We start from the raw sequence: 25801 nt of genomic DNA on the forward strand, positions 1-25801 counted from the left end.
CACACCAGTTAGAATGGGCATCATCAAAAAATCTACAAACAACAAATGCTGGAGAGGTTGTGGAGAAAAGGGAGCCCTCTTGCACTGTTAGTGGGAATGTAAATTGATACAGCCACTGTAGGACGAATGGATAAAGAAGATATGGTACATAGATACAATGGAATATTACTCAGCCATAAAATGGAACGAAATTGGATCATTTGTAGAGACGTAGATGGATCTAGAGACTGTCATACAGAGTGAAGTAAGTCAGAAAGAGAAAAACAAATATAGTATATTAAAGCATTTATGTGGAATCTAGAAAAATGGTACAGATGAACCGGTTTGCAGGGCAGAAATTGAGACACTGATGCATAGAACAAACGTATGTACACCAAGGGGGAAAACAGCGGGGGGTGGTGGTGGTGGTGTGCTGAATTGGGCGATTGGGATTGACATGTATACACTGATGTGTATAAAATTGATGACTAATAAGAACCTGCTGTATAAAAAACCAAATAATATAAAATTCAAAAAAGAAAAAAGGTATTTAACTTGGGTTTTTGACAGTTACAATTCATGCACTGCCTGTGATTTTCCCACCTCAAACAGACTGTGATATAGATATAAAGTAGCATAGGAGATACTAAACATTGCAGTTCCCTCTTACACCATAACTTTAAGGAAAGTAGGGGAATTATCTAGGCAGCATCCAGGAGCTTAGGTATTACTAACAGGTGAAAGAAGACCTCACAGCAGGTTGTAAAACAGTGGCAAGGGTCTGATTTTCTTGCTTTATGCTTAGAAAGAATAGAGTAGGAGGTAGAACAGGAGTGATATTTTCTTTTTTCTCTACAATATGAGCATGCTTTCATTTGATAAAGGAGGAATTTCTTTTTTAATGAATGTGCCATTTTTCCTGTCACTAGGGAATTACTTTATTGGGGGATTAAATAAATGAAAATGATATCACAATGTAAATGGCAGTGGTTATGTGGGTTGGTGCCTTAAAGGCAATCTTTATATTTTTATTCATGAACCTCTTTATTTTACAAATTTCATATGAAAGTGTATTATTATTATAATCAGACAAGAACGTTTTAAATGAAAAAGGCAATGAATGATTATTTATTGAATGGATTAATAAGTGCTGCAGTCAAATCTTGTATAAGCTACTACAGTAAAACAATCCATGAAAATATGGACAAACTCTTCAATAAGTATTGATTGACCTGAATAGGTTCTGAATGAGAATAGGTGAGCACAAAAACTATATGAATGTGCTTGATTCTTAGGAAGAGAAAGTCTTTGCTAAAGTCAATTTCAGAGAGATCACAATGTATTGAAAGCAGTTTCTTTAGACCATGTGACTCTGAACACAGGTCCCACACAGAGCAGACACTCTCATTTGAGTCTGTGCTCTGCAAACGGAATACGGTGTCCTTCACAATTTGTCCACAATGGATCTTTATGAATTTCCAAATTACACACTCCAGTCACATTCATAGCAGTTAATTTCAAGCTGTTCTTCAAACAAAGCATTCTCTCTCAACCTCTGTGCTTTTACATTGAAACGGGCCTCCCCTCTGGGTTTAGTAAACTGCTTCTCCCTCAGGATGAGAAGAGAGACACAGGTGCTGGAAGTGGGCAGCTGTCAGTGACCTGGAAACTGTCTATCGCAGCTGCAGGACTCAGGGGAGCTGGGGGAATGTGGGCCAGAAGTTAGAGCATCTCCTACAGCAGCTCTGGGGAGAAAGGCCTCACATACACTCCTGGGACCGGTGGGGTGGGGTGGAGGACAAGGCGGTACCCCAACAAAGGAATTTAGAAGGAGCCAACAAACTGTATCTGCATTTACGCTTTGATCTGGCAATTCTACTTCTAGGAGTTTGCTCTGAACAGACACCTCTACAAGGACAAAACAACATAGGAACAGGTTTTTAATAATTGTGGCATTATTTATAATAGCAAAACATCGGGAACAACTTGATACTCATTCATGAGAAACTGGTTGAATAAAGTATGGTACATCTATGCACTGGAGTACCAAGAATGAGGAAGAGCCCTCTGAACTCATGCAGAGTGACTTCCAGGATATAGTTTAAATGAAAAAAAAGTACAAAAGAGTGTGGACAGCATGCTGTCATTTCTGTAAGAAAGAAGGATTTTATATATATATATATATATATATATATATATATATATATATATATACTGCAAAAAGAAATACAGAAGGGATAAGTCATAAACCAGGAATGATAGTTATATGTAGGGTTGGTGGGAAGCAGGTGGAGGCAAACGGGTAGGAATGAGACCTCCCTGGCTATTCCTCTTTATATGATTTTGACTTTTGAGTTATGTATGTTTTACATATTCAACAGAAAACAATTAAATGAAAGGATTAAAAAATCAAACTAAAATTGACTACAAAAAAATTAACCTAAGTGTACATCTAATATATAACCACACAGAAGAAGAAGAATTAATTCCAGCCACTTTGGAACTCAGTTCTCTGACTATAAACTTTAATACTAAGGCTATATTCTAAACACAAAATAATTGCAATTGCAAAAAAAAAAAATTTGAACTTTACTTAGCAGTAAAGTAGGACCAACTTGTTGCTGGTGGTATCACTCACGTAGTGATTCTGAAACTATTTTGCTGGGGTTGGAGGATGGAGGAACTGAGTAGATATATTCATTCTGATATAGGGAACCAGGGTTCTCACTGTGAAAAAGAAATATATAAATATGGAATGGGGAAAGGAGAAGAACTCTGTGTTCCTAAGCTAATATTAAAGTTATCAGTGTAAACTCATGAAATTTAAAAATAAGTTTTCTGGCTCTGTCCACCGAAAGGGTCTAGAAGCAGTGACAGCTGAGTGGCCAAGCACAAGCCTATCTACCCCCGTCGGCTTGGTTTCTAGATCTCCTTCCCTATAGTATTTTGGACAGCTATGAATATACTAGCAACATTATATATTTGATGACACAATTGGGCACTGAGGCGCCTTTTATTTTAGCCACCAGCAGAATGAGGTCGGGTCAGTCTTCTGAATCTAATGATCTAAGGCCCTTGAAGAGGAAGTGGGAGTGGAAAGTAAAGAAGGGACCACTTCTGAGAGTGTTGTAGGTGGAGCCATCACAAAGCACACTCAGTTATGCTATAATTTTGACAAGGTCAGTGGATATGAAAGAGCAAAACTGTAATCTGTTGAAAATTTGGAAACATTTTTAGAAGAGATAAACACGAGCTTCTAGTAGGATATTTTATTCTTTTTCAAAGCCAATCATTTATCTCTTTATTATTCCTTATTACCATAATTATAAAAATTTGTGTATAAGAACACCAAAAATTTCCCCATATTACATTTCAAGATCCTCTGCAGTCTGCACATGTCCTGCTGAGACTGTCAATAGCCTTGGTTGGGTGACTGCTGTCATGTCAGCTTGAACAAACTGCAGTTACAGTGACAAAGAGGAACTGTTAACCACTGGATGATTCCACAATGTAGTGCATGGAATGTGGAGGAAACTTTAATTCCTCTCCGACGGGCGGCCACTTAGATCTAAAAGGACCTGAGAAATCAGGCCGATAGGGAGGCATATGGAGAGCGAGGAAGGAACAGTAGGAATGAGACAAGGGTTTACAAGAAAAGCCAGGGTCTTCCCAGTAGAGGCAATAACTGAAGTCAGAGGGGTGATATGACATCTTGGGGAAAGTACACAGGAGAAAGAGCTGAAGAATGTTTATAGTAAAATTAAAGAAAAAATAACACCAGTCAAACCCTAAACCTTACATTGCTAAAGGGTCCTTGAAAGATCAGGAGACAGATCTTATGGTGGGTTCAAATTCTCAGAAATGAGAACTAGCCATGGCTGAGTAGAGGTAAAAGTGAAACATACGCCCTTGCCTCAAGTGTTTTCAGTTTAGTGATCATCCTATAGCTAACAGTAAATGATAACATTTCTATTCTATAAAATAGAGCACCAACAAGGTGTGCTAAATAAGAAGGAGGTCTGAAGGCTAAATAAGAAAAGTTTCGCCATCTTAAGATGCTAGAAGAAGAAGATTAGAGGTCCCCAAGACACACGCACACATACTGCATTCAGACATATGAAATGTCTCACCTACTAATCGAGCAGAGGGGAGGAAATTAGTGGCTGTTGCCCGAGGACTTGGGATATACGATTCTCTAAGTATGGAATAAAAGCAGACTAGCAGTTGTTTTCTTTTCCATTTAGTAACTGTATTAATTTGATCTGTGCTCTTCTCAGCTCCAAGCAGAGAGGAGACAGACCTTTAACTTCATTGGATTGGAGAACAATGACACATAATTCAAATGCTTCAGGGAGTGAGGTTGGTGATTACTGTTTGGCACCCGAACGTAAAATTAGGTGGAGGATCACTGTATAACCAGAAATGCCCATGTGTGGGAGCCAGTGGACATTCAAGCTGGAGGTGGGTGGAGCACGGCCCAGAGCAAGGTGACAGGACCCGAGATCGGGGCAGCCCTGCCTGTGGCCTTGGAGCCCGAGCCACGGGGGGTAGCTTTTGCCCAGGAGCACAGCCCCGCCCAGCGCAGGGATCCAAGCCCAAGAGATGCTGGAGCCTGAACAGGGTGTTAAGTAGTCGATTGGAAGATGTCTGTGTTGCTGGGTATCACTCTCTGTTTCGAGGTATCTTCTCCAAACTCCAATATATATGCCCATGATGTGTGTGTGTGTGTGTGTGTGTGTGTGTGTGTGTGTGTGTGTGTTGTGCAAGGCAGAGCTCTACTTTCTCCTGCCCTAGAGGATACTGGGGGTCAAATCCACATATTTCCAAGTCCATCCAGAGCAAACCTCTTTCTTATCTACTCCTCTCCTTTGGGATTGAAGTACTTTTAGGTCTTTTGTGGATTGTGTCTGAATACGAGTTCAAATTATACTACTTTTCTAATTTCAGAAGTAACCGGAAGGCAACCTTGAGCTGAGCTAGTTTTAAGATGCCCCACGAAATCAGCATTGACTATAAAATAAGCGCCATCTTCAGCATCAGTGGTCTGGGGCAGGTGAAGTTAGCTGCCTCATCCGCTGACTCTAGGAGCACCGTGCTCTTATTTGGTCATGTCACCTGGCAGTTCATGTGCGTATATGTTTGCCTCTGCCCTGAGGGCTGGGAGCTGCTTAACCAGAGGCTCTGTGTTTCATATCAGGGTATCCAGGCCTGGAACATAGTAAGCGTTCAATAAATGTGTGTTGAGTTAATACAAGTCTACGCTGGGGGAAATGTACAGTGGCCTAGTACATAGCATTTCTTTTTTGAGATTTTAGGTAGTGATGCTCAGAATTCCAGGTATGCTTTCATAACAATGAAATCTGAGAGGTTCTTTCTAAATTACAGCAATAGGTTAAAGGCATTTTTAAACTTTTCAATTAAAAAATGTTGGCAATTAGAGCCCTTCTTTAAGAAGCATACAATTTCCATTTTTCTTGTTCTACCAATTTATTTCTCAGTTTGTTTCCAAGTCCTGCATAAAATAATGCTTTTCTCCTATGTTATTCATACATAACCAGAATAAGAGATAGAGCAGTCTTAAGTTGAATAGTATACCAAACTGACTTGCAAAACATATGAATATATATTATCAAGTTTCGTTCTGGGCAATTGTGACATGAACTTTTAAAAACCCATCATACACCATTATATAGCTTGAAACGTAAACTGAGGGATCGAGTCTACAAAATCAATGAAATAAAAAGCTCCAAGTGACTACTTTTACAGTTGACAGTTTAAAAGAGTAAGAAAAACTTCCCCTCTCAGTGCATACATCAAATCTCACCCCCAAATCCTGGGAAGCCCCTGTGGAGGAGGGGAAGGGGTACATGATCAGCAAAGTTTGAGTCATGGCTCCCATAACCACCAGAATCAATATTGCTTTCAACAAAGGAGGATGGGAAAACTAGATATCCACATGCAAACTATGTTCCCTCTATACTAACTTTGTTGAGTTTTTATCATGAACGGATGCTGGATTTTGCCAAAAGCTTCTTCTGCATCTATTAAGATGATCATGTGATTTTTTTGTCCTTCTTTTTGTTAATGTGTTGTATCATGTTGATTGATTTGCAGATACTAAACCATCATTGCATCCCTGGAATAAATCTCACTTGATCACAATGTATGATCCTTTTAATGTATTGCTGAATTTGGTTTGCTAATATTTTGTTGAAGATTTTCACATCTATGGTCATCAGGGATATTGCCTGTAATTTTCTTCCTTTGTAGTATCTTTGTCCCGTTTTGGTTTCAGGGTTATGCTGGTCTTATACAGAATGAGTTTGGAAATGTTCCCTCCTTTTCAATTTTTTGGAATGGTTTGAGAAGGCTAGGTATTAACTCTTCTTTAAATGTTTGGTAGACTCCCCCTGTGATGCCATCTGATCCTGGTCTTTCGTTTATGGAAAGTTTTTTGATTAATGATTCAATTTCATTGCTAGTAATTGGTCTGTTTAGATTTTCTATTTCTTCCTGATTCAGTCTTGGAATATTATATGTTTCTAGGAATTTATTCATTTCTTCTAGGTTGCTCAATTTATTGGCATATAACTGTTCATAGTATTCTCCTAAGATTGTATTTCTGTGACATTGGTTGTAACTTCTCTTTCATTTCTAGTTTTATTTATTTGGGTCCCTCTCTTTTTCTTGATGAGTCTGGGTTAAGGTTTATCAATTTGGTTTATCTTTTAAAAAGATCTTTTCATTGACCTTTTCTATTATTATTGATGGTGGTGGTGGTGGTCTCTCATTTATTTCTACTTTCTTTCTTTCCTTCCTTCTGCTAACTTTGGGCTCTGTTTGTTCTTCTTTTTCTAATTCTCTTAGGTGGAAATTTAGGTTGTTTATTTGCGATTTTTCTTGTTTCTTGAGTAGGCTTGTATCACTATAAACCTTCCTCTTAGAATTGCTTTTGCTCTGTCCCATAGATTTTGGAAAGTTACGTTTGTATTTTCATTTGTCTCAAGGTATTTTTAAAATTTTCTCTTTGACTTCTTTGTTGACCCATTGGATTTTTAGTAGCATGTTGGTTAGTCTCCACATATTTGTGTTTTATTCCAGTGTTCTTCCTGTAATTGATTTCTAGTTTCATACCTTGTGGTCAGAAAATGATACTTGATATAATTTCAATTTTCTCAAATTTATTGAGACTTCTTTTGTGGCCTAGCGTGTGACCTGGAGAAAGTTCCATGTGCACTTGAAAAGAACGTGTATTGTTTTTGTATGGAATGTTCTGTAACTATCTGTGAATTCCAAATGGTCTAACGTGTCATTTAAGGCCACTCTTTCCTTATTGACTTTCTGTCTATCAACATTCATTGATGTAAGTGGGGTATTAAAGTCCCCTACTATTAATGTACTACTACCAATCTCTCCCTTTATGTCTGTTAATATTTGCTTTATATATTTAGATGCTCCTATGTTAGGTGTATATGTTTATGAATGTTATATATCTTCTTCTTGTATTGACTCCTTTATCATTATGTAATGCCCTGCTTTGTCTTTTGTCATAGACTTTGGTGTTTTTTTAAAAAAAATTTATTTATTTAATTTATTTATTTCTGGCTGCATTGGGTCTTTGTTGCTGCGCGTGGGCTTTCTCTAGTTGCGGCAGGCGGTGGCTACTCTTCGTTGTGGTGGGCAGGCTTCTCATTGCAGTGGCTTCTCTTGTTGCGGAGCACAGACTCTAGGCACGCGGGCTTCAGTAGTTGTGGCACGTGGGCTCAGTAGTTGTGGCTCGCGGGCTCTAGAGCGCAGGCTCAGTAGTTGTGGTGCCCGGGCTTAGTTGCTCCGAGGCATATGGGATCTTCCCGGACCAGGGCTCGAACCCGTGTCCCCTGCATTGGCAGGCAGATTCTTAACCACTGCGCCACCAGGGAAGCCCATAGACTTTGTTTTAAAGTCTATTTTGTTTGATATGAGTATTGCTACCCCAGTTTTCATTTCCATTTGCAATGGAATATCTTTCTCCATCCTTTCACTTTCATCTGTGTATCTCTAGCTCTAAAGTGTGTCTCTTGTAGGCAGCATATATATGGGTCTTGTTCTTGTTTGTTTGTTTGTTATTATTCATTCCGTCACTCTACATCTTTTAATTGTAGAGTTACCTTTAAAACGATTTTAAAGGTAAAACGATTTACCTTTAAAATGATTATTGATAAGCATGTACTTATTGTCATTTTGTCACTTATTTTCTGGTTGTTTTGTAGTTCTTTCCTTAAAGTTCTTAATTTTTATATATTAAAATTTATCAATCTTATCATTCTATTCAATGCTTTTTAAAATTTAGTCAAAAATTTTTTTTCCTAACCATGTTCATGTTTTGTCTTTTACATATTAGTCCTTAATCATTTGGAATTGATTTTTACATATGTTGTGAAGAAGGAATACAACTTCATCTTTTCCCATATGGACAACATTTTCTCTTCTCCTATTAATCAAATTGTCCCTCCTTGCTCCATTATCTGTCATGCCACTTTGGTGATATACCAAACTTCCATAAACATGTTTTCCTTAACTCTGCACCATGTCAGACAGTTTTAATTACCATAATTTCATAAGAAATTCTGCTGCTTGGTAAGGTAAATCCCCTCCTCCTGCTATTGTTCTTCAAAAATGCCCTGGCTATCTCATTATTCTTTCATGTAGACTTCAGACATAATCTCATCAAATTCTACCAGGAATACCCTGTTGAAATTTTGGGTGGAATTGTATTAAATCTATCCATTAATCTGAGAAGAATTGACATTTAATGATATAAAACCACCACCATTTTGTTAGTCAGGAATCCGTGGGTCAGGATTCAGAGGAAGCACAGCAGGGACGGTTCTTCACCTACCGTGACATCTGGCCTCGAGTGGGAAGATGGAAAGACTGAAGGGGACTCAGTAGCTCAGAGCGGGACTCGTCTGACGGCTCCTTCATTCACATGTCTGGCTGTTGAAGCCAGCTGTCTGCTGGAAACTCAGCTGTGGCTGTCATTCAGAACAACCACTTATGGCCTCTCCATGTGGTGCCTGGCTTTCTCACAGCACAGTGGTTTGGTTCCCAGAGAACCAAGAGGAAGCTGTATCACCTTTCATGGTCTAACCTGGGAAATTACGTAGTATCACTTCCAGCCTAGAATCATAAACCCACTTCTGGAGGGAGAAATACCAGTCATTTTCTAAGAAAGTGGATGGGATAGTAAATACTGCTGTGGCTATCTTTGGAAAACACAGTCTGCCACATAAGTCTCCCTGTCTATTCACATGGTATCGCTCATTTTTATGTGTTTTTAATTATGACTTAATAAACATTTCTAATTTTCCCTGTAGAGATAGTGCATGTTTAGCTAGATTTACTACTCAGTACATTATATGCTCCATAACTATTGTTAATGACGGCTTCTTATTAAATGTGTTTTCAGTTGCTTGTGATGTAAAGAAATGCAACTGCTTTTGAATCCAGCCACCTTGCTAAATTCCCAACCCTTAAAATAATTAATTTTAAATCGTTTTGACTTTTTAATGTGATTATATCATCTGCAAATAATGATACTTTTATTTCTCCTTCCTAATCTTTATGATTCCAGTCAGTATTTTTTTAACCTCATTACACTGCATAGAACTTCCAATAAAATTTCAATAGAAGTGACAATAGCAAGCCTCCTTGTGGCATTTTTTAATTGTAAGGGAATAAACAGTCATCCCTCGATATCCACAGGGTATTGGTTACAGGACCCACACAGATACCAAAAATCCAGATACCTAAGTCTCATATAAAATGTCTTAGTATTTGCATATGGACATACTCCCTCACACTTTAAATCATCTCTGGATTACTTATGACACCTAATGCTATGTAAATAACTGTAAATACAATGTAAATAGTTGCTGGTGTGTGGCAAATCAAGTTCTACTTTTGGAATTTTCTGGAATTCTTTTTCCTAATATTTTTGATCTGCAGTTGGTTGAATCCGAGAATGCAGAACCACAGATACGGCAGGCCAATTGTACTTCTACTGTTTCCACATTTAGAATGCTGGTGCTCTAGTTTTTAAACATACTTTTATTGTTTAAGGTATTGCCTTCTACCTCTGATTCACTAAGAGATTTTGACATTAATTGGAATACTATCAAGTACTTTTTCTACATCTACTAAAAGAAACATATAGATATTTTTCTTTTTTTTTATACAATGTCTACTTGATTTGCTAGTAATATTGTTTAGGATTTTTGTCTCTGTTCATGAGATAAGTGGGCCTATACTTTTCCATTCTCATACTGTTCTGGTTTGGTGTTGGTAGCATAGTTATACTGGTTTATAGAATGAATTGGTATTCTTTCTACTTTTCCTATAACTCTTGCAAAGAGTTTGAATAAAATTGGGATTGTCCTTGGAATGTTTATTAAAACTTGCTTATAAAACCATTTGTCTTGTGTTTTCTTTGTGGGAAGATTATAATCACTACTTCAGTTTCTTTAATAGCTATAGGACTACTGAAGTCTATTATTTTTCAGGTGAATTCTAGTAAATATTGTTCCAAGAATTTGTCCATTTATGCTTTCAAATTTGCTAGCATAGAATTGTTGATAATATTCCAGTAGTAACTCTTTATTCTACTTTATCTGTACTTATGTCCCCCTTTATATTCATTATAGCATGTGTTCTTCTGCTCTTTCAGTTGATCATTTATGGCAGAAATCTGTCTACTATTTCTTTTCAAAGATTCAGTTTTTGCTTTGTTGATTTTCTATATTGTAATACCTTTGATTCTATTTCATTAACTTCTGCTCTTGTTTTTTTATTATCTCTTCAACTTAATTTAGGTTTATTCTGTCATTATTTTTCTAATTCTTAAGATATACACATGGCTTATTCATTTTGAGGCCTTCTTTTAGACAAATTTAAAGCTAAAATTTCTCAAGGATTAAAAAAGTGAGAGAACTTTCACTTTTGCTGCATCCCACAGGTCTTTTTGTGTAGTTTTCATTATCATTCAGTAACTTTCCATTGTGGTTTCTTTTCATTGTGAGTTATTTAGAAGTTTGTCTTTTAATTTCCAAATACACAAAGATATTCTCCTTATCTTTTTGTTATTAAATTTTAACTCAATTACATAGTGGCAAGAGTTCCTTCTATATGAACCTATTCTTTGAAATTTATTGAGGCTTTTTTGCCTGATACTTGAATCAACCGTAAATGCTTCACATGGACTGCGAAAAAATGTGTCTTTTCTAATTCTTGGTTGCAGAATTCTGTATATATCCATTAGATTAAGGTTATCAATTTTGTTATTCAGATTTTCTATATCTTTTCTGAGTTACTGCTGACTTATCGAAAATCAAGAGCACGGGTTGAAAGCTACTTCTGCAATACCAGGTAACCATTTTATCCTTACAGTTCTGCCACTTTGGGGTTCAAATATTTTGAGGTTATTTTGTTAGATACATGTATTAAAATTGCCACATCTTCAGGGCTTCCCTAGTGGTGCAGTGGTTGAGAATCCACCTGCCAATGCAGGAGACACGGGTTCGAGCCCTGGTCCTAGAAGATCCCACAAGCCGCGGAGCAACTAAGCCCGTGCGCCACAACTACTGAGCCTGCGCTCTAGAGCCCACATTCCCCTCTCAATAACAATATAGCATTCTTTTACTTGCTTTGTTCTTCTCCTCACTAATGTCCATCATGTTGATATTATCTAAACTTTTTCTTTCAGGTGTCTTACTGAAGTATAATATACGTATAATAACAGGTACACTTTTAAGGCTTTTTACATATGCATACACCTGTGTTACCACACCCTGGATCAAGGAATAAAATGTTATAGATCAAGATACAGAAGCCAGATGATTGCTTTGTGCCTTTTCAGTTAACACACCCCAAAAGACTACCGTTATTATAAACTTCTGTCACCAGAGGTTAGTTTTACCTGTTATTTAACTTCATATAAGTGGAATCAACCAGTATGTTCTCTTCTGTGTCAGGCTTCTTTTGCCCAATTTAATGTTTTTGACGTTTATTCATGATGTTGTGTTTATCAGTATTTTGTAATTTTTTATTGCTGAGCAATATTTCATTGCATAAATATACCACGATATTTTTTAACTTCTCTTATTGATGGGCATTTAGGTTGTTTCCCGATTGGGGTTATTATCATTTTTATTGGGTTGTTTGGGTTTTTTGATATTCTTAGATATGTCTTTGATATTCTTAGATTTTTGCAGTGAGTGTATATATATATTTTTTTCTTCCCTCTCTTCTTTGGCTTTCTATGAGCTGTTTAAGTATAAACTTTATCTTCTCTTTTTAGTATTAGAAAATTTACTTCCACATTTCTTCAAGTACTTATTTTCTTTTTATTCTTTTCCATTTCTGAGACTTCTGCCATCCAGATGTGAGCATTTCTACTTCTATCCTCCATATTCTCCTAGTTTTTATATTTTTATTTTGTATTTCCTACTTACTGTTGTCTTCTTCCTTCTCAAAGATTTCCTCAATCTTGTTTTCTGAGTCATTAACTCATAACTCAGCTGGATCCATTCTACTTGTCCTACCTATTGTTGTCTTTCTTTCAACCTTTCTATTTGTTGTACATATTTTTTGTACATTTTAAATGTTTGCTCACTTGGGTCTTATAGTTTTAATTTCTTTCCTTATCTCTTTAAATTTGGCTAATTTAAAATTCCTGGTTCATGTTTTAACTTTTCCGCTTCTTTGGAAAATGTATTTCCAGCATGTGATTTTCCTTTTGAAGTGGTCGTATTCCTCTAATGTCTTGTTATTTTGACCAGTGAGCTCACTTCCTGTGGGAATGTCAGACAAGTACCGTGAAAAGCCGTGCGCTCGTCTGTAGAGGCCACGTCAGCTCAAGGGGTGGAGAGTGCGGGTCCAGGGCACCCATCGATCAGTCACTTCCACACTCCAAAAACCACCCCGCTTGGTGAGAAGCAGCATTAGGAAGAGACACTTTTGCGCTGCAGTGCCCAGGCCTGGGGCTCTGAAGCGGCAGGGCACAGCAGGGCCTGGTGGAGATCAGTGAGCTCCACCCATTTTCTCAGCCCCTCGCCACTGCAGGAGTTCTGTGTCGTGGCCTTGAGCTTGCTTATGAGCACCCCAGGCCCAGAGATGTGAACGGAGGGGCAGGCACTGTTTCCCTCAAGGCAATGGCTGGTGGGAGCGAGAGCAGACCCCCCGTGTGTGCTTTCCCTCACACAGCCCTGTGGGGCCATCTGCTGCCCATGACCAAAGACACGGCCGCCCCTACACACAGCAGTTCCAACAGCTGCCCCGTGACACCAGGGTTTGCTCACCATTCTCTCTCTCCATCCTGGGAGTGAAGTTGGGAGGAGGGACCAGCAGTCCTGATGGTTCAGCATCATTGTTAGTACCAGCCCCCGTCTCCTTGACAACTTCAAATCTTTAAATCAGACAGAGCTAATGCCATATGCATTGGATCTACCAGTTTTGAATCAGACTCTGTACACTTAAAGCTTCCCCACTTGGGTCAAAACTCAAAATCACTGTGCAGGAGCTGTAGTATTATCCTCACCTTGCAGATGGAACTGTGTACTTTCAGCTGTGGACAGGAAATATGCATGAAAAATGTAAAGTGATGCAATCACAGACTTCATTCCCTATTGCAATGGTACCAAGAGATTAGGCACTGTCCCCAATTTTAAGTCAGAGCATTAAAAGCTTCCTTTCGGCCTTTACTGCTGCCCCTCCTCTCTTTCTGTGCAAAGCAGTGTCACGTTTATTTTCGTCAGATTCTCACAGCGCCTGCTGCTGCCGAATGTGGGCACGAAGAAACAGGAACTGGAAGGAAGCTGACAGGTTATCTGTTGGTTTGTGCTTTTTACACAGCATGGGTAATGCAAACTGGCTTCTTCTGTTTTTTCCACACTGCCGGGGTTGCAGCTTATATAACTTTCAGAACTTAAGGTCTATTTGCAAAAAGCTGATACCTACATCCTGCCTCCCAAAAAGAACCGCCCAAATAAGATTCTTAGTAAGCAATGGATCTTGAAAGTTTAGACTAGAATCTTTGTTCCATGTCAGCGCTGGTTATATTTTCAAATCATATCTAAAATATTGGGGTTTTATTCCTACTCTGCTAAACTAAAAAAATATTCTAAGGATTTTAAAGTGTTTTTAAGCAGTGCTTTTTGCTTTCATTCTTTATTTTTAGAACCTAACAAAAATCTATTCTCATAAAAAACTACTTATAGTAGTGGACATTTTGACAAAGCCTACAGCATTTCAGCCTAATTTACATTATGAAATTCTGTAGCTTTTGTTAATAAAGTGTTTTCCATATTCATCCACTCATTCATTCATTCATGTAAATAAATATAAACTGAACCCCTGCTTTGTGAGGCATCGTGGGAGGCATGGAGTCACAAGCTCATTCAGAAGTCCCGTTTTGAAGCAGACAGTGGGAACAATGATTTTATGCAAGTGAGTATAATACAAGGTGAGAAGCGCTAAGTGATATAAAAGTGAAAAGAAAAAAAAAAAGGAAAACAACTAAAATTGGTGTGGAAACTCAAAGAGTAAAGACTTTCCTACCAGCTGGGGAATCTGACACTGCTTCACCAGAGACGTGACATTTGATCTTAGCCTTTGAAAGCAGGTAGAAATGGAAACGTAAAGGTGGGTGGAGGCACACGGGTGGAGGAAAGTTAGAGAATTCAATCAAAGAGGCAGGAGAAGAAAGGGCACGGATAAGCAAGCCAGAGAATGTGAAGAAGGTACAAGGCGAGTTGAGAATAATGTCCAACAAGGACCCGTGTCCTTTAACCTCTGGCCTTCTTTGTGTCTAATACAGGGAGCCAGGCAAGGATTAGCCACAAAAACAAACAAGAGGATGTTCAAGTTTCAAATCTTAAAAGCTCACAGTATAACCTCTCTTCATTGGCCACCAGAGAACAGATTTGCTAAGCTTAAACAATTCTCTCCATTTTCCCAATAAACATACCGGCCAACCAACGCCAGAGCACATGAGCACAGGGGCGAGTGGACCTCCCTCCAGCACAGGCCTCTCTGGCTTCCACTTGGCGAGTTTCATACTGACCAGGATCTGGCTGTACTTGTTCCTAAAACATCTGTACCGCTTGGACTCCTTACTGTAATTATAGAATTTGGTTAAATACTAAGGACAGCAGTAAGATGAAAAATAATTATTTCTATAAGAGCTAAGTTGGATGCTTTGCAAAGAATTAGAAACAAGGAGTCACAAACTGCTGTTGAATCTGGTGTGGTGAGTTAACTACAAAAGAAAGTCAGAAATAATAGAAATCTGGACGAATTCTTGGATACAATGGTAAAGAAAAATCTGGAAGAGGTTGAGGTTTAGATCGCTTAGTAAGTGTCTTAGTTTTTGCTCCACTTCCAGAAACAGAAACTGGAAATTGTCCAGAGATGTGATATATGCCTCAAAACACAACATCAGTGAAGGTACTACCTTCAAAAAAGGCCTCAGCCCTTAAGAGACTGGGTAATGAACACATATTTACATATTTGAAATAAATGGTAAAAGTACATATATTTTTAAATTTTCCAATTAATTTTTTGATTAATTAAACTATCATTGAGAATGCTGGTGTCTGCTCAGACCAACTACTCTGTCTTCACAGCCATATTTCTCTATGACAAGCAGGTGGGTTCTGACAACTGAAGGTTTTCATGTCATGGGGATAAACTCATACCAGGAAGTGATCTTATTTTATTCTCTGACAGTACTATATCCAGTTCTAAACGCAACTAGACTTAATCACAAAGTCTAAACGCAGATCGAATAAATTCAGTAAGCATCTAACCTCTTATTTTTAATTTGGGAACATAATACTTTAACTTCTAGTTGTATCATCTTTTTCTCTTAAATCAGCTAGAACGTTGGCCAATGGGGCAGGGATTGGTGGTTGCCTAACGGAACCCCTTGTTCCTTCCTGCCCGGCAGAGGCCTGTGTTACTAAACGTGCAGTGAGCCCCGCTGAAGGACTACAACCCTTCGCTTCCCTTGTAGTCAACACACTGTTCTGTCCAAGGACCTAAGGGCAAATTGTTAGACTGCTCTTTTGGGAAGCCTCCTGAAAGGGGCAAGAGACAGCTGGGGAGTTCTCTTCCTTCCAGATGTCCACGTGGCAACTTGCTGAAGGAAGAATGCCTCAAAGAAGGATGGGCACTTGAGCCCCCGAGGACACTGTCAGCCAAGGACTGCACCCCACCCTGGGTGGCGGCGGGGAGCTTGCTGGCTGTGGGAAAAAAAACAAAAAACAGAAAAAGAAACTCTTCTCTCACTGAAGCCATTATTATTTTGGACTTTCTACTCTGCAACCATGGCTTTTCCTAACAGATATAAGAGGTAACTTTTTATAAGAGGTATCATATCCATAAACTGATTCTTTGCGATCCAATCTTTACAAATATCACCAGAAAATGATTAAAAACAGTTTTCCACTTTATAATCTGTCTCTTCCCAGGGTAAGCCAAGGGAAGAATGTTCTAACAGAGCATCTGAGGAAGTCATGCTTCCAGAACTGCAAGCAATCTGCTACCAGAACGCCGAGCATTGCTGCCCAGATGAATGAACCAAATGGGACGCAGACGCTCCAAAGGCACGGCTGTGGGCACGCGTAAGGCCACAGGGAAAGAGACGTTATTGGAAAAGAAGAAATGCATGAAAGAATTTTTCCCTTGGAGTCTACATTAAAACACATACATTTCTCTTGGCTTTCATGTGAAATTAGTTAAAAGGAAATTTATTGAATGTTACCATATGGACCTTTTATGAAACAGCGTTTTAAAAAAAGCAGACTTTTTCTGAAGCAGATTTCCCAAATGCAGAAGGAGCAAATGAAACGCAAAGACGAAGGTTGTCGGGAACAGTTAAAACAGGATCGTGCCGAGCCCCTCGTGTCCCGCTGCCCAACCTCCGAACCCCAGGTCTTGGCATGGTCTTCCGTACACCCTGAACCTATGTATGAGACCTGTTACCTGAGTTTTATAAGGAATGTCCTGTGAGGAATAACTTCTGACTTAAGAAAAATAAGCTCTAAGTTCCCCAAAACTAAGTTTCCTAATTCACAGAAACAATGGCCTTTTATCACCCATTCCCCTAACTTCCTGGATCACACAGGTCAACAACAGGTGGCAAGAGGAAAAGGTCTGCTCCCAAACTGATGGATTCCCTAAGCTAAGATTTTCTTTCGGCTGCTAAGGTATAATTTCTTGTAGTTTCCATTTTCACAATTCAAATGGAGAAAGAGCAATATTTCACCAACTGACATTCAATCAAGACAACGTGATGAGCCGAAGAAGAAAAAGCATCAGGTCACCCAGGTGTATTTAGCACCTCTATGCAGTGCTTTGCAAGACTTAGAGCACTTGCTCAATGTCTGTGCCTTTAGCGGCCTCAGGACTGTGGATGTGCACCTCTGCCAGAAACGGATGACCTTTTTGGAATGCGGGAGCCTTAGTTCTGACAACAAAACTCACTTTCCAGCACATCCCCCTCCCCAAAGGGAGAGAAGCATTGCAAGGACACAAAAGAGTTAATGTTTTAATGAAAGAGAGATACATTTCTGAGACTGTAAGAATAATCAATCACTGATAACATCTAAGAGACAATCAGCTAGGTACCAGGTACACAGAGAAGACTGGGCACTCAATCCTCTCCCCACCTTTACAAGGTGGCTATACGTATCCCCAGTGACAGCGGAAGAAATGGCCTGGAGGCTGGCCCAGGTCCCTGCAGCTGTGCAGGGTGAGGCCAGGGCTGGCCCCAGGTCCGTAGGACTCCACAGCCCTATGCCCTTAACCACTTCGCCATGTTCCCCGAAAGAACGGTGGGCACACCTCGTATGGCAGGAACAGGAGTGCCAATCATTATTCTTACTCATCAATCTGGCAAATTTGAGAAACATCATGGGTCAAGCAGCAGATCTCAGGAAATGCGGGGTGCACAAGGTGCAGCCACAAAGACTAATGATGGACAATGTACTCATCGCCTGTAGTAACCTAACACTGCAAAGGAGAATTGGTGACCTGCAGTTAACGGTCAGATTCTATTTTTCACTCCATTATTTACAGAACACCAAAGAAAAGTTCTTCCAGTTACTCACTTCTGAAAGCGATTTTAGGAAGAGTGGGGAAAGGCTCCAACTAGGTCAGCTAATTATTCTACTTGTTTCCTCTGTTTTCAAATCCAGGGGCTGCCTCATCCCCCAGGCTGCTCAAGGCCTTAAACACAGCCCCTCAGGATCACTGTCCGCCTGCCCTGGTTAACACGGCACAGACTTCAAGCTCATTCCTGGCACGGGCACACAGGAACGCAACCAACCAAAGAGGCCAGGAAATGGGAAATCTGCAGACCACAAGGCATGAATTAGTTCCCTACACCTGCTTTCTGGACCTCTGCCTCAACTAGGGATGTGTGAAAGAAAGAACACTTGACTAGCATTCCAGAGACCCAGATTCAAGTTCTGATTTCCTCACTAAGTAATCGAGTGGTGTTAAGCCAGGTGCATGTTCTAGGCAGTTTTCTGTAAAGTCAGGGGATTAATCAGTGCTTCTTCAATTGTGGTGAGCGTAAAGATCACCTGGAGAGTTTGCTAACAATTCTAGACACAGGCCTAAGACTATGCTTCAGTGGGCCCAGGAATCTGCATTTCAACAAGCATCCTGGGGGATTCTGATGCTGGTGGGTCCCCCAGGTAGTACCATGGCAGTTGCTGAAATAGTGGGCCGGTCACCTCAAGGATCTTCTGCTTAACAGCTTCCTCACTGGTTGGCTGGACACAATCTGAAGAGACACAGATGGGCGGGTGGGCCACCAGGGCCCTGGAACACCACGTGCCCCTGGGGTTCACACCCCGGACATGTTCTCCTGAAGCCACGACCTCTCTCCCTCTTTCTAGGGCCCCTGAGCTTCAGCAGGTAACATCCCTGCTGGGTTACAAATTCCCCTGTAGTACTGCCTTGAACTGCTAGGGAACATAATCAATTACAACCCTCTCCGATCCCAAAGGCAAAGCAAACTCTGAGATGTGACTCAATCAATCAATGAACCATAAAGGAGGTGATCATTTCCCTGAGAGACCCAAGTTCTGTAGAAACATGTAAGTTATCCATAAGATCCAAACACAAAGACAGGTATTTCAATGAGAAAAAAAGGCAGCAGAGCACAGTGGTTAAAACCCTGAGGCCTGTCAGCAGTCATCCTGGGTTCCAACCTCAACTTCCCTCTTCATCACCCACAAACGGATCACCTAGCCACCGCGTTCACTCACCTCTAACACAGGTACAACGGTAGTATTTTAGAGAAAGACAGATTAAATAATAAACGTTCGGAGAATAGTGCCTGTGACATAGAAAGAGCTCTTTAAATGGAAGTTACAGAGAAATCCGTTCTATCATTCATCAATGAGGGCTTAAAGGTAATACCAAGAAAATGACATAGAATATAAGAAACCAGGAAAAAAGGAAGAAATAATTCCTAAGATTCCTGCTCTTAGAATTTTTCAGAATAGTGGCATGTCCATTGCTTCAAATTAATTTGGGCTATCCAGAAACTTCTGAACTTCCTAGATCTATTTTTCAGATCTCTAATGAATAACTTTCAGAAACTAAAAATTTATCTGCCTCTATTTCAGCATTTAACATAACATATATTTCGTCCCCATGCTTCTAGCGTAAATAACATCCCATGGCTTATTTTATTAATGATAGCAATTTGCTAACAGTACTTAATAAAAAGTTTTTTTTCTTTTTCTTGTTAACCATAATTTAATTAGAAAACTTTTTCCTAAATAATGAGTGTGTATATATGTGTGTGGTGTATGTGTGTGTACATGCAGGATCTTAGTTCCCCGATGAGGGACTAAACCTGGGCCACAGCAGTGAAAGTGCCGAGTCCTAACCACTGGACCGCCAGGGAACTCCCTATCTTAAGTTCTGAGTTCAGAACTACATGTTAGTTAAGAGTTATGTGAGGAGGCCTCGACAGAGTTGTTCCTGCTAGATTTTTCACATTCCTGTTCTTCATGATGTTCTGAGCTGAGAAAGAATTTGAACCCAGGCCACGGTACATGACCATAAACACTATTTCTTCCTTTTTTATTACACAACATTTCAGAGGTTTAAAGGTGAAAATAATAAAATATAACACATTTATAAATCATATGGAAAGGAATTACTATCACTAAAAATTGAAAAAGAAGCTACTCACAAAATTATACACGTTTACTACAAATATTCCTTCACTGACGTGTATGCTTTGAAAAATAAGGATTTGTATTGATGAGCCAAATTTCACGTAAAAATTTTTTTTAAAAAGGAAATCAGAACACAATGTCTTCTTTCCATTCCTAAAATTTATATTCATGAGACTGATAAAAGCCTGTAAGCAGCAATTATTAGTCAATTTTCAGTTGCTAAAAATATTTTATTTTATTAAATAACCGATAAATAGGATTTTTACAAAACACATTGCATAGAAAAAAAAAGTTTGTGTTCCCAGGACTCTCTATGCCCTTTGATGCAGAGGCTTAGCACGTCTTCAGGGACAGGTCTACACACAACTTGCTTCAAGGTTGGCTCACCTGTCTGGTGGCCGCTGGCTTCGGGGCAAAGCATCTCAGAGCGCTCACGAAGAGTTAAGTTGCTGCATAAGGTTTTCAAGACATTTCAAATAATAGGCATTTAGAGGGGTTTCTTCTGAGTTTAAGAAAGCTGAGATAGAAAAATTAGAGCACAGAAGAGCAATTTATTAAACTTTAGCACTGCACTGAACAGTAGACACACACACAAATACATGTGAATAGGATTATCTGTGACAAAGTTCTATTCCAATTCTTGACGAGCTAGCATTATAAGAATATTTTTTAATTTAATATTTAAAATATTAAACATTTTAAAAATTAAGAAGTTATGGAATTTATTTTTAATGACTGGTTTAGCCACAGAGTATAAACAAAAAACAATATACCTCCATAATGGACACTACTACCTATGATCCCAAATGAATGCCTTGCTCTTTTTACGTACCACCCCTCCTACCACATAAATTCAAACATTCACTGCCTCTAGAAACTCATGGTCATAGCTAGAAACAAACCTAAGGGGGGGAAAAAAAAACCCCAAACCAAACCACTTACAAAAAATTACACTACAAAAACATAAATTAATAACCAAAAGACACAGAACAGTACAGGAAAGACACAGTTCAGTATCTTAGCGGAAGAAAGGTTTAGAGAATAATGCTCACTGAAAACGGGTATCACTTAAAATGAAAAGTGCGCTTTGAGAAGGAAGCCCTGCCTCACACGGTGCTCACGTCACGGGGCCGAGTGGACGCGGGGCAATGGGGTCTACTCTCGGAGACTGCGATTTGACTCCTGACGTGGGAGCAGCATCGTCTGTTCCAGGGCAATTCTGACTGGGCCTGGTTCTTATCACGTAAGAACACACTTTAGCACAGTGGTAGCCACCGGCAAAAAGAAATTTGATGCAAAAAAATGAGTTGGAGAAAGATCACTGACATGTCTTAAGAAAATACTGTATCTCAAACATTCATCTATTAGAACATTTTATTATTTTAAAAAATGTTACAGGGCTTCCCTGGTGGCGCAGTGGTTGCGCGTCCGCCTGCCGATGCGGGGGAGCCGGGTTCGCGCCCCGGTCTGGGAGGGTCCCACGTGCCGCGGAGCGGCTGGGCCCGTGAGCCGTGGCCGCTGAGCCCGCGCGTCCGGAGCCTGTGCTCCGCAAGGGGAGAGGCCACGGCAGAGGGAGGCCCGCATACCACAAAAAAAAAAAAAAAAAAAAAAAAAAAGTTACAATGAAAAACATGGACCAAATATTGGCACACTTTACAATGCTTCAACATAAAAGCTCCTCAAACATCAGTGTAAAACATCAGTGTAGAAAACTGCCATTTTGCTGTGAACTGTCCAAATATATCATTAATCAGAGAATTCAGTGAACAGCTCCCAAGTTTAACTATAATCTCTTTAATAATAAAACTTACTTTTCTTTGCTGTGGAATATGCTTCATCCACTCTTCTCTTTATTGATGGATTTTTCAAAGTTGTTTTTGCCTACAATAATATAGAGCAATCCATCAATTAGATTTATTCCCATGTGTTTAAGAATCAGGATAGCACAATACTAAGTCTGCGCTTGTTGACTACAGTATTAAACAGGATACTACAGAAGAGAATAATGTAGCTGGAGATTCTACACTAGTCCATCCACTGTGCCACCACCCACATCCTTCCCCATCTGACTTGATTTTTACTCTACTGTCCCATGTTCTTCCTTCCCTCCCCTTTTCCCCCTTCTCCCCTAATCTCAATTTGCTATTTTAAACTATGCCATCTCAGTTTCAGTATTTCATTATTTCCTCAAACCTCAGATTTCAGATCAAGGATACACAATACTAGCAGTCGGTCAGTTGGTCAACAAGTATTTACTGAGCGATTCCGAAGTGCAAAACCCTGTGCTGAGCCCTGGGGGTACACGGGTGACAGTGACAAGAGCAGCCTCTGTCCTCACGAGTGCTGACACCAGCCAGTGCGCGCCAGGCACGGCCAGCTGCGTGAGCACCGTTTGGGGATGGCCATCTATCCTAACACTGTCACCTGGCCACTACTCAGCCACTAGGTACACACAGGTATTCCTCTCGGGAGTGAGACGTCTGCAATCAAAGAGAAGACCAGAGGCCAAAGAGAGCAGGTGCAAGTCCCACCTGCTAGCCGTTCCCCTGGGGCCGGCCCTGGGCCACAGCCTTACAAGGACTGAGCTGACTTCAAAGTTCAGTGATGACGCGTCCTAGAGAAAGGGGAATCCCGCAACTGGATAAAATGTCACTGTTCGGCCTGATTTCAAGATGAATTTTTCCTTGACACGTCTCTTTGAAGAAACAGTTCATACTAGCATTGTACCAATATGGCAAATCAAGTTACATTAACAGGGAGAATTCACTCAAGAGAGAAACACTTGTAACTGAGACACCTCCTATTGAAATGATTACATGAGAGATTTTGACAGATAGTTTACCAATGGTTTGAATGCACAAAGGCAACACTATCTTTGACTTTGATTTTTCCCTGCTGACAGTCCTCTGACGTCCCGAGAGCCTTGGTGTTTGCCCCCTAGGGACAACAGCGATTTTAAAAACTGACCTTTTGGTAATTGTGGATCAGAGCCCAAAGCGCAGCTGCTCCAATCCTCTGCGCATTTTGATTCTCACTTTCCAGACAGGCGGCTAGCACACTAATGACTTTTTCTAATAACAAGCACATTAAAAAAAAAGTTCAGTCCCAGACAATACATTGTATTCATATCTTAGACTGGTCAGATAACCCCTTTTTACCCACCAAACAAATACAAAGTTGGCAAAAGCAATCTTTTATAACATGTGGTATGTGGGAGAACCACCTGGAAACAAACTGTTTTCACAGCAGGCACAGAACTGTCAGGGAAGCCACGGCTGCTTAACTTTTTCAGCCCTAATTCAACAAAGGCACTTCATTTAAAGACAACGATGGAGCAGAAGCCACTACACAATGAGTTTATCAATGAGCCATTCAATCAGATCTCACATTTTCACATGCAGGAAAACAGGACTTGCTCTTATGATAAATTATAAAGACATTATACAAACATATCAATAGCATGGGCTACTATATAAAACAATAATCAAGAAATACCATATTAGTTAAGCCTTTTTAAAAAGGACTAAACATTTCAAAGGCATGTTTGTGTGTGTGTGTGTGTGTGTGTGTGTGAGAGAGAGAGAGGAAAATGTTATTTAAAGGCGTAACAACACACAAGATACACCCCCTCTGTGCAAAGCTGGCCAGAGTATGAAATCAAGACTTACAAATTATCTGCAGCAGCCTACTCATTGTAAAGTAGAGATGTCTAGCCCCAAGGAGGTCGTGCCAAGTGTTTCAGAACAATACATGAACCTATTTTACTACTTAACTGTATGTATCATTAAATTCTATCAAATTCTTTTCCCTCTAAAATGTGTGATTTTAAAAACATGTTGCATTCTTAGGGGGTGAAACACTTGTTATTGGGAACTCTCTCTATGCAGTATCCCCACCTCAATGAATGCACCTAATGAAACTGTAACCTAGCTGAGGGCAGAGTCTGTGTGTCTGCTCACTGGTGAATATTCACTTTGCAAGTTTATTGTAGGGGCTCAATAAATACTAGTTGGATGAAAGATTCCATAACTAAAGCAAACAAACATGATTTTAAGTAATCTTATTTAGCATTTTTAAAGAAATTTTAAGAAATTTAAAATCTTTTAGAGAGAGAAAAAAAAAAAAAAAAGCGGCTCCATAAAGTGAACTCTGTGCAGCAGAGGGACAGACAGCGTGGAAGTGAGGTGTGGGCGCTGCAACTTTCTGCCGGCTGCTCCCTCCTGCCTCACCACCTGCTCTGCACTCCCCGCCACCTCTGTATCATAACCTACCCAGACCCAGCCTATATACAACAGTTACCTGACGCAATTCATCACGTGAGGTGATGGGTGGCAGCTGGTACTCTTAGGGACCATCATCAAATGGGAGGATGATTTCTGTGTTCTCCATCTGAGTATCATCCAGGGATGTTTCCATACTTTTTATCAGACACTCAGAACATATAACCCATGATCTAAATAAGTTTATATAATTCCTTCAACCAGTTACTATCTCTTAAAATTTTTAATGAAGTACATGTATAGGGCACAATGTAGTGGCCCCTCTGATAATGCAAGTGGATCAATTTTTTTTTAAAACACATTTTATTGTGAAATATAACATGTATACAAAAAAGCATGTAAAACATTTTTAAGTTTAACAAATAGGTATGAACTGAACTCGCACAGAAACATAGAAATAACCTCAAGAGAACAGATGTGGATTTATTTTCATTTATCTGCTCGGAATTATCTGAGTCTCCTGAATCTATGGATTAGGGTCTGACGAAAACAGTTCTTAAAATGTTTAGCTGTCATAGCTTACATTTCCTCTCTTCTCCTCTCCTTTGAGGACTTCAATTAAACATGTAATTAGACTGTCCCAATGTATCTGCTACGTCACTTACCTTTTTTTTTTTTAAAAACACTTTATTCTTTTAATCCTTTCTCATCTTTTTTAGCTATCTGTGCTGCATTCTGGATATTGTTTTTCTGATCTATCTTCTAATGCCTAAATTTTCTCTTCCACTGCACCTAACTTGCTGCCAGACATGTATACTGAGTTTTTAATTTTGGCTCTTGAAGTTCTAGAATAGTCCTGACTAATAGCACTTCCTACAATGATGGAAATATTTATATGTATGTGGTCTAATAAAATAGCCAACAGTCACATGTAGCTAGTGTGACTAACAAACTGAATACCTTAATTTACATTTAAACACCTATAAGTGGCTAACTGATTATCACACTCAACAGCGAAGCTCCGCTTGGTTCTTTTTCCAAATCTTTCAATTTTTCAGTTTCTTATTCCCAGCAAATCTTTCAAGCTTGTCATTTATTTATCTAAATATTATATAAATAAAGTCATTTCAAATCCGTGTTTTATAATTCCAACATCTGAAATCTAGGCAGATAAGTTGGTATTTTTCCCCTGCTGTTTCTCACTCATGCTGCCATTTCTCCTGACAAGCTTGGTCAGCTGTAACTGTATACTGGCTGGTGCTTTTGAGAAGTTATCTGTGGAGGTTCCCTGAGGCCTAGTACAAACCTGTCCTCCATCCATCCGGGGGCAGTTTGCTTCTGCTCAGCCCCCAGCGGCACTGTCAA

General features: G+C 39.5%; 1 protein-coding gene across 8 annotated transcripts in view; it reads right to left on the reverse strand.

The window, feature by feature from the left end:
* RTTN (rotatin) overlaps window positions 1-25801 on the reverse strand; it is a 181620-nt gene that overhangs the window by 13828 nt on the left and 141991 nt on the right. For 4 of the 8 annotated variants that reach the window (XM_024133948.3, XM_028480197.2, XM_024133946.3 and 1 more), the window contains 3 exons: window positions 23184-23287; window positions 22028-22097; window positions 20471-20733 (listed from right to left, as the gene is read on the reverse strand). In XM_024133948.3, the coding sequence (XP_023989716.1) occupies window positions 20648-20733; window positions 22028-22097; window positions 23184-23287 (260 nt within the window). In that variant the 3' untranslated portion in view covers window positions 20471-20647. Of the gene's footprint in view, window positions 1-15958; window positions 16257-20151; window positions 20734-22027; window positions 22098-23183; window positions 23288-25801 lie in introns of those variants that run through there. The other 4 variants (XM_028480196.2, XM_028480195.2, XM_028480194.2 and 1 more) reach the window with 4 other exon arrangements.

Source organism: Physeter macrocephalus, chromosome 19 (genome assembly GCF_002837175.3).
Source record: "Physeter macrocephalus isolate SW-GA chromosome 19, ASM283717v5, whole genome shotgun sequence".
NCBI lineage: Eukaryota > Metazoa > Chordata > Mammalia > Artiodactyla > Physeteridae > Physeter > Physeter macrocephalus.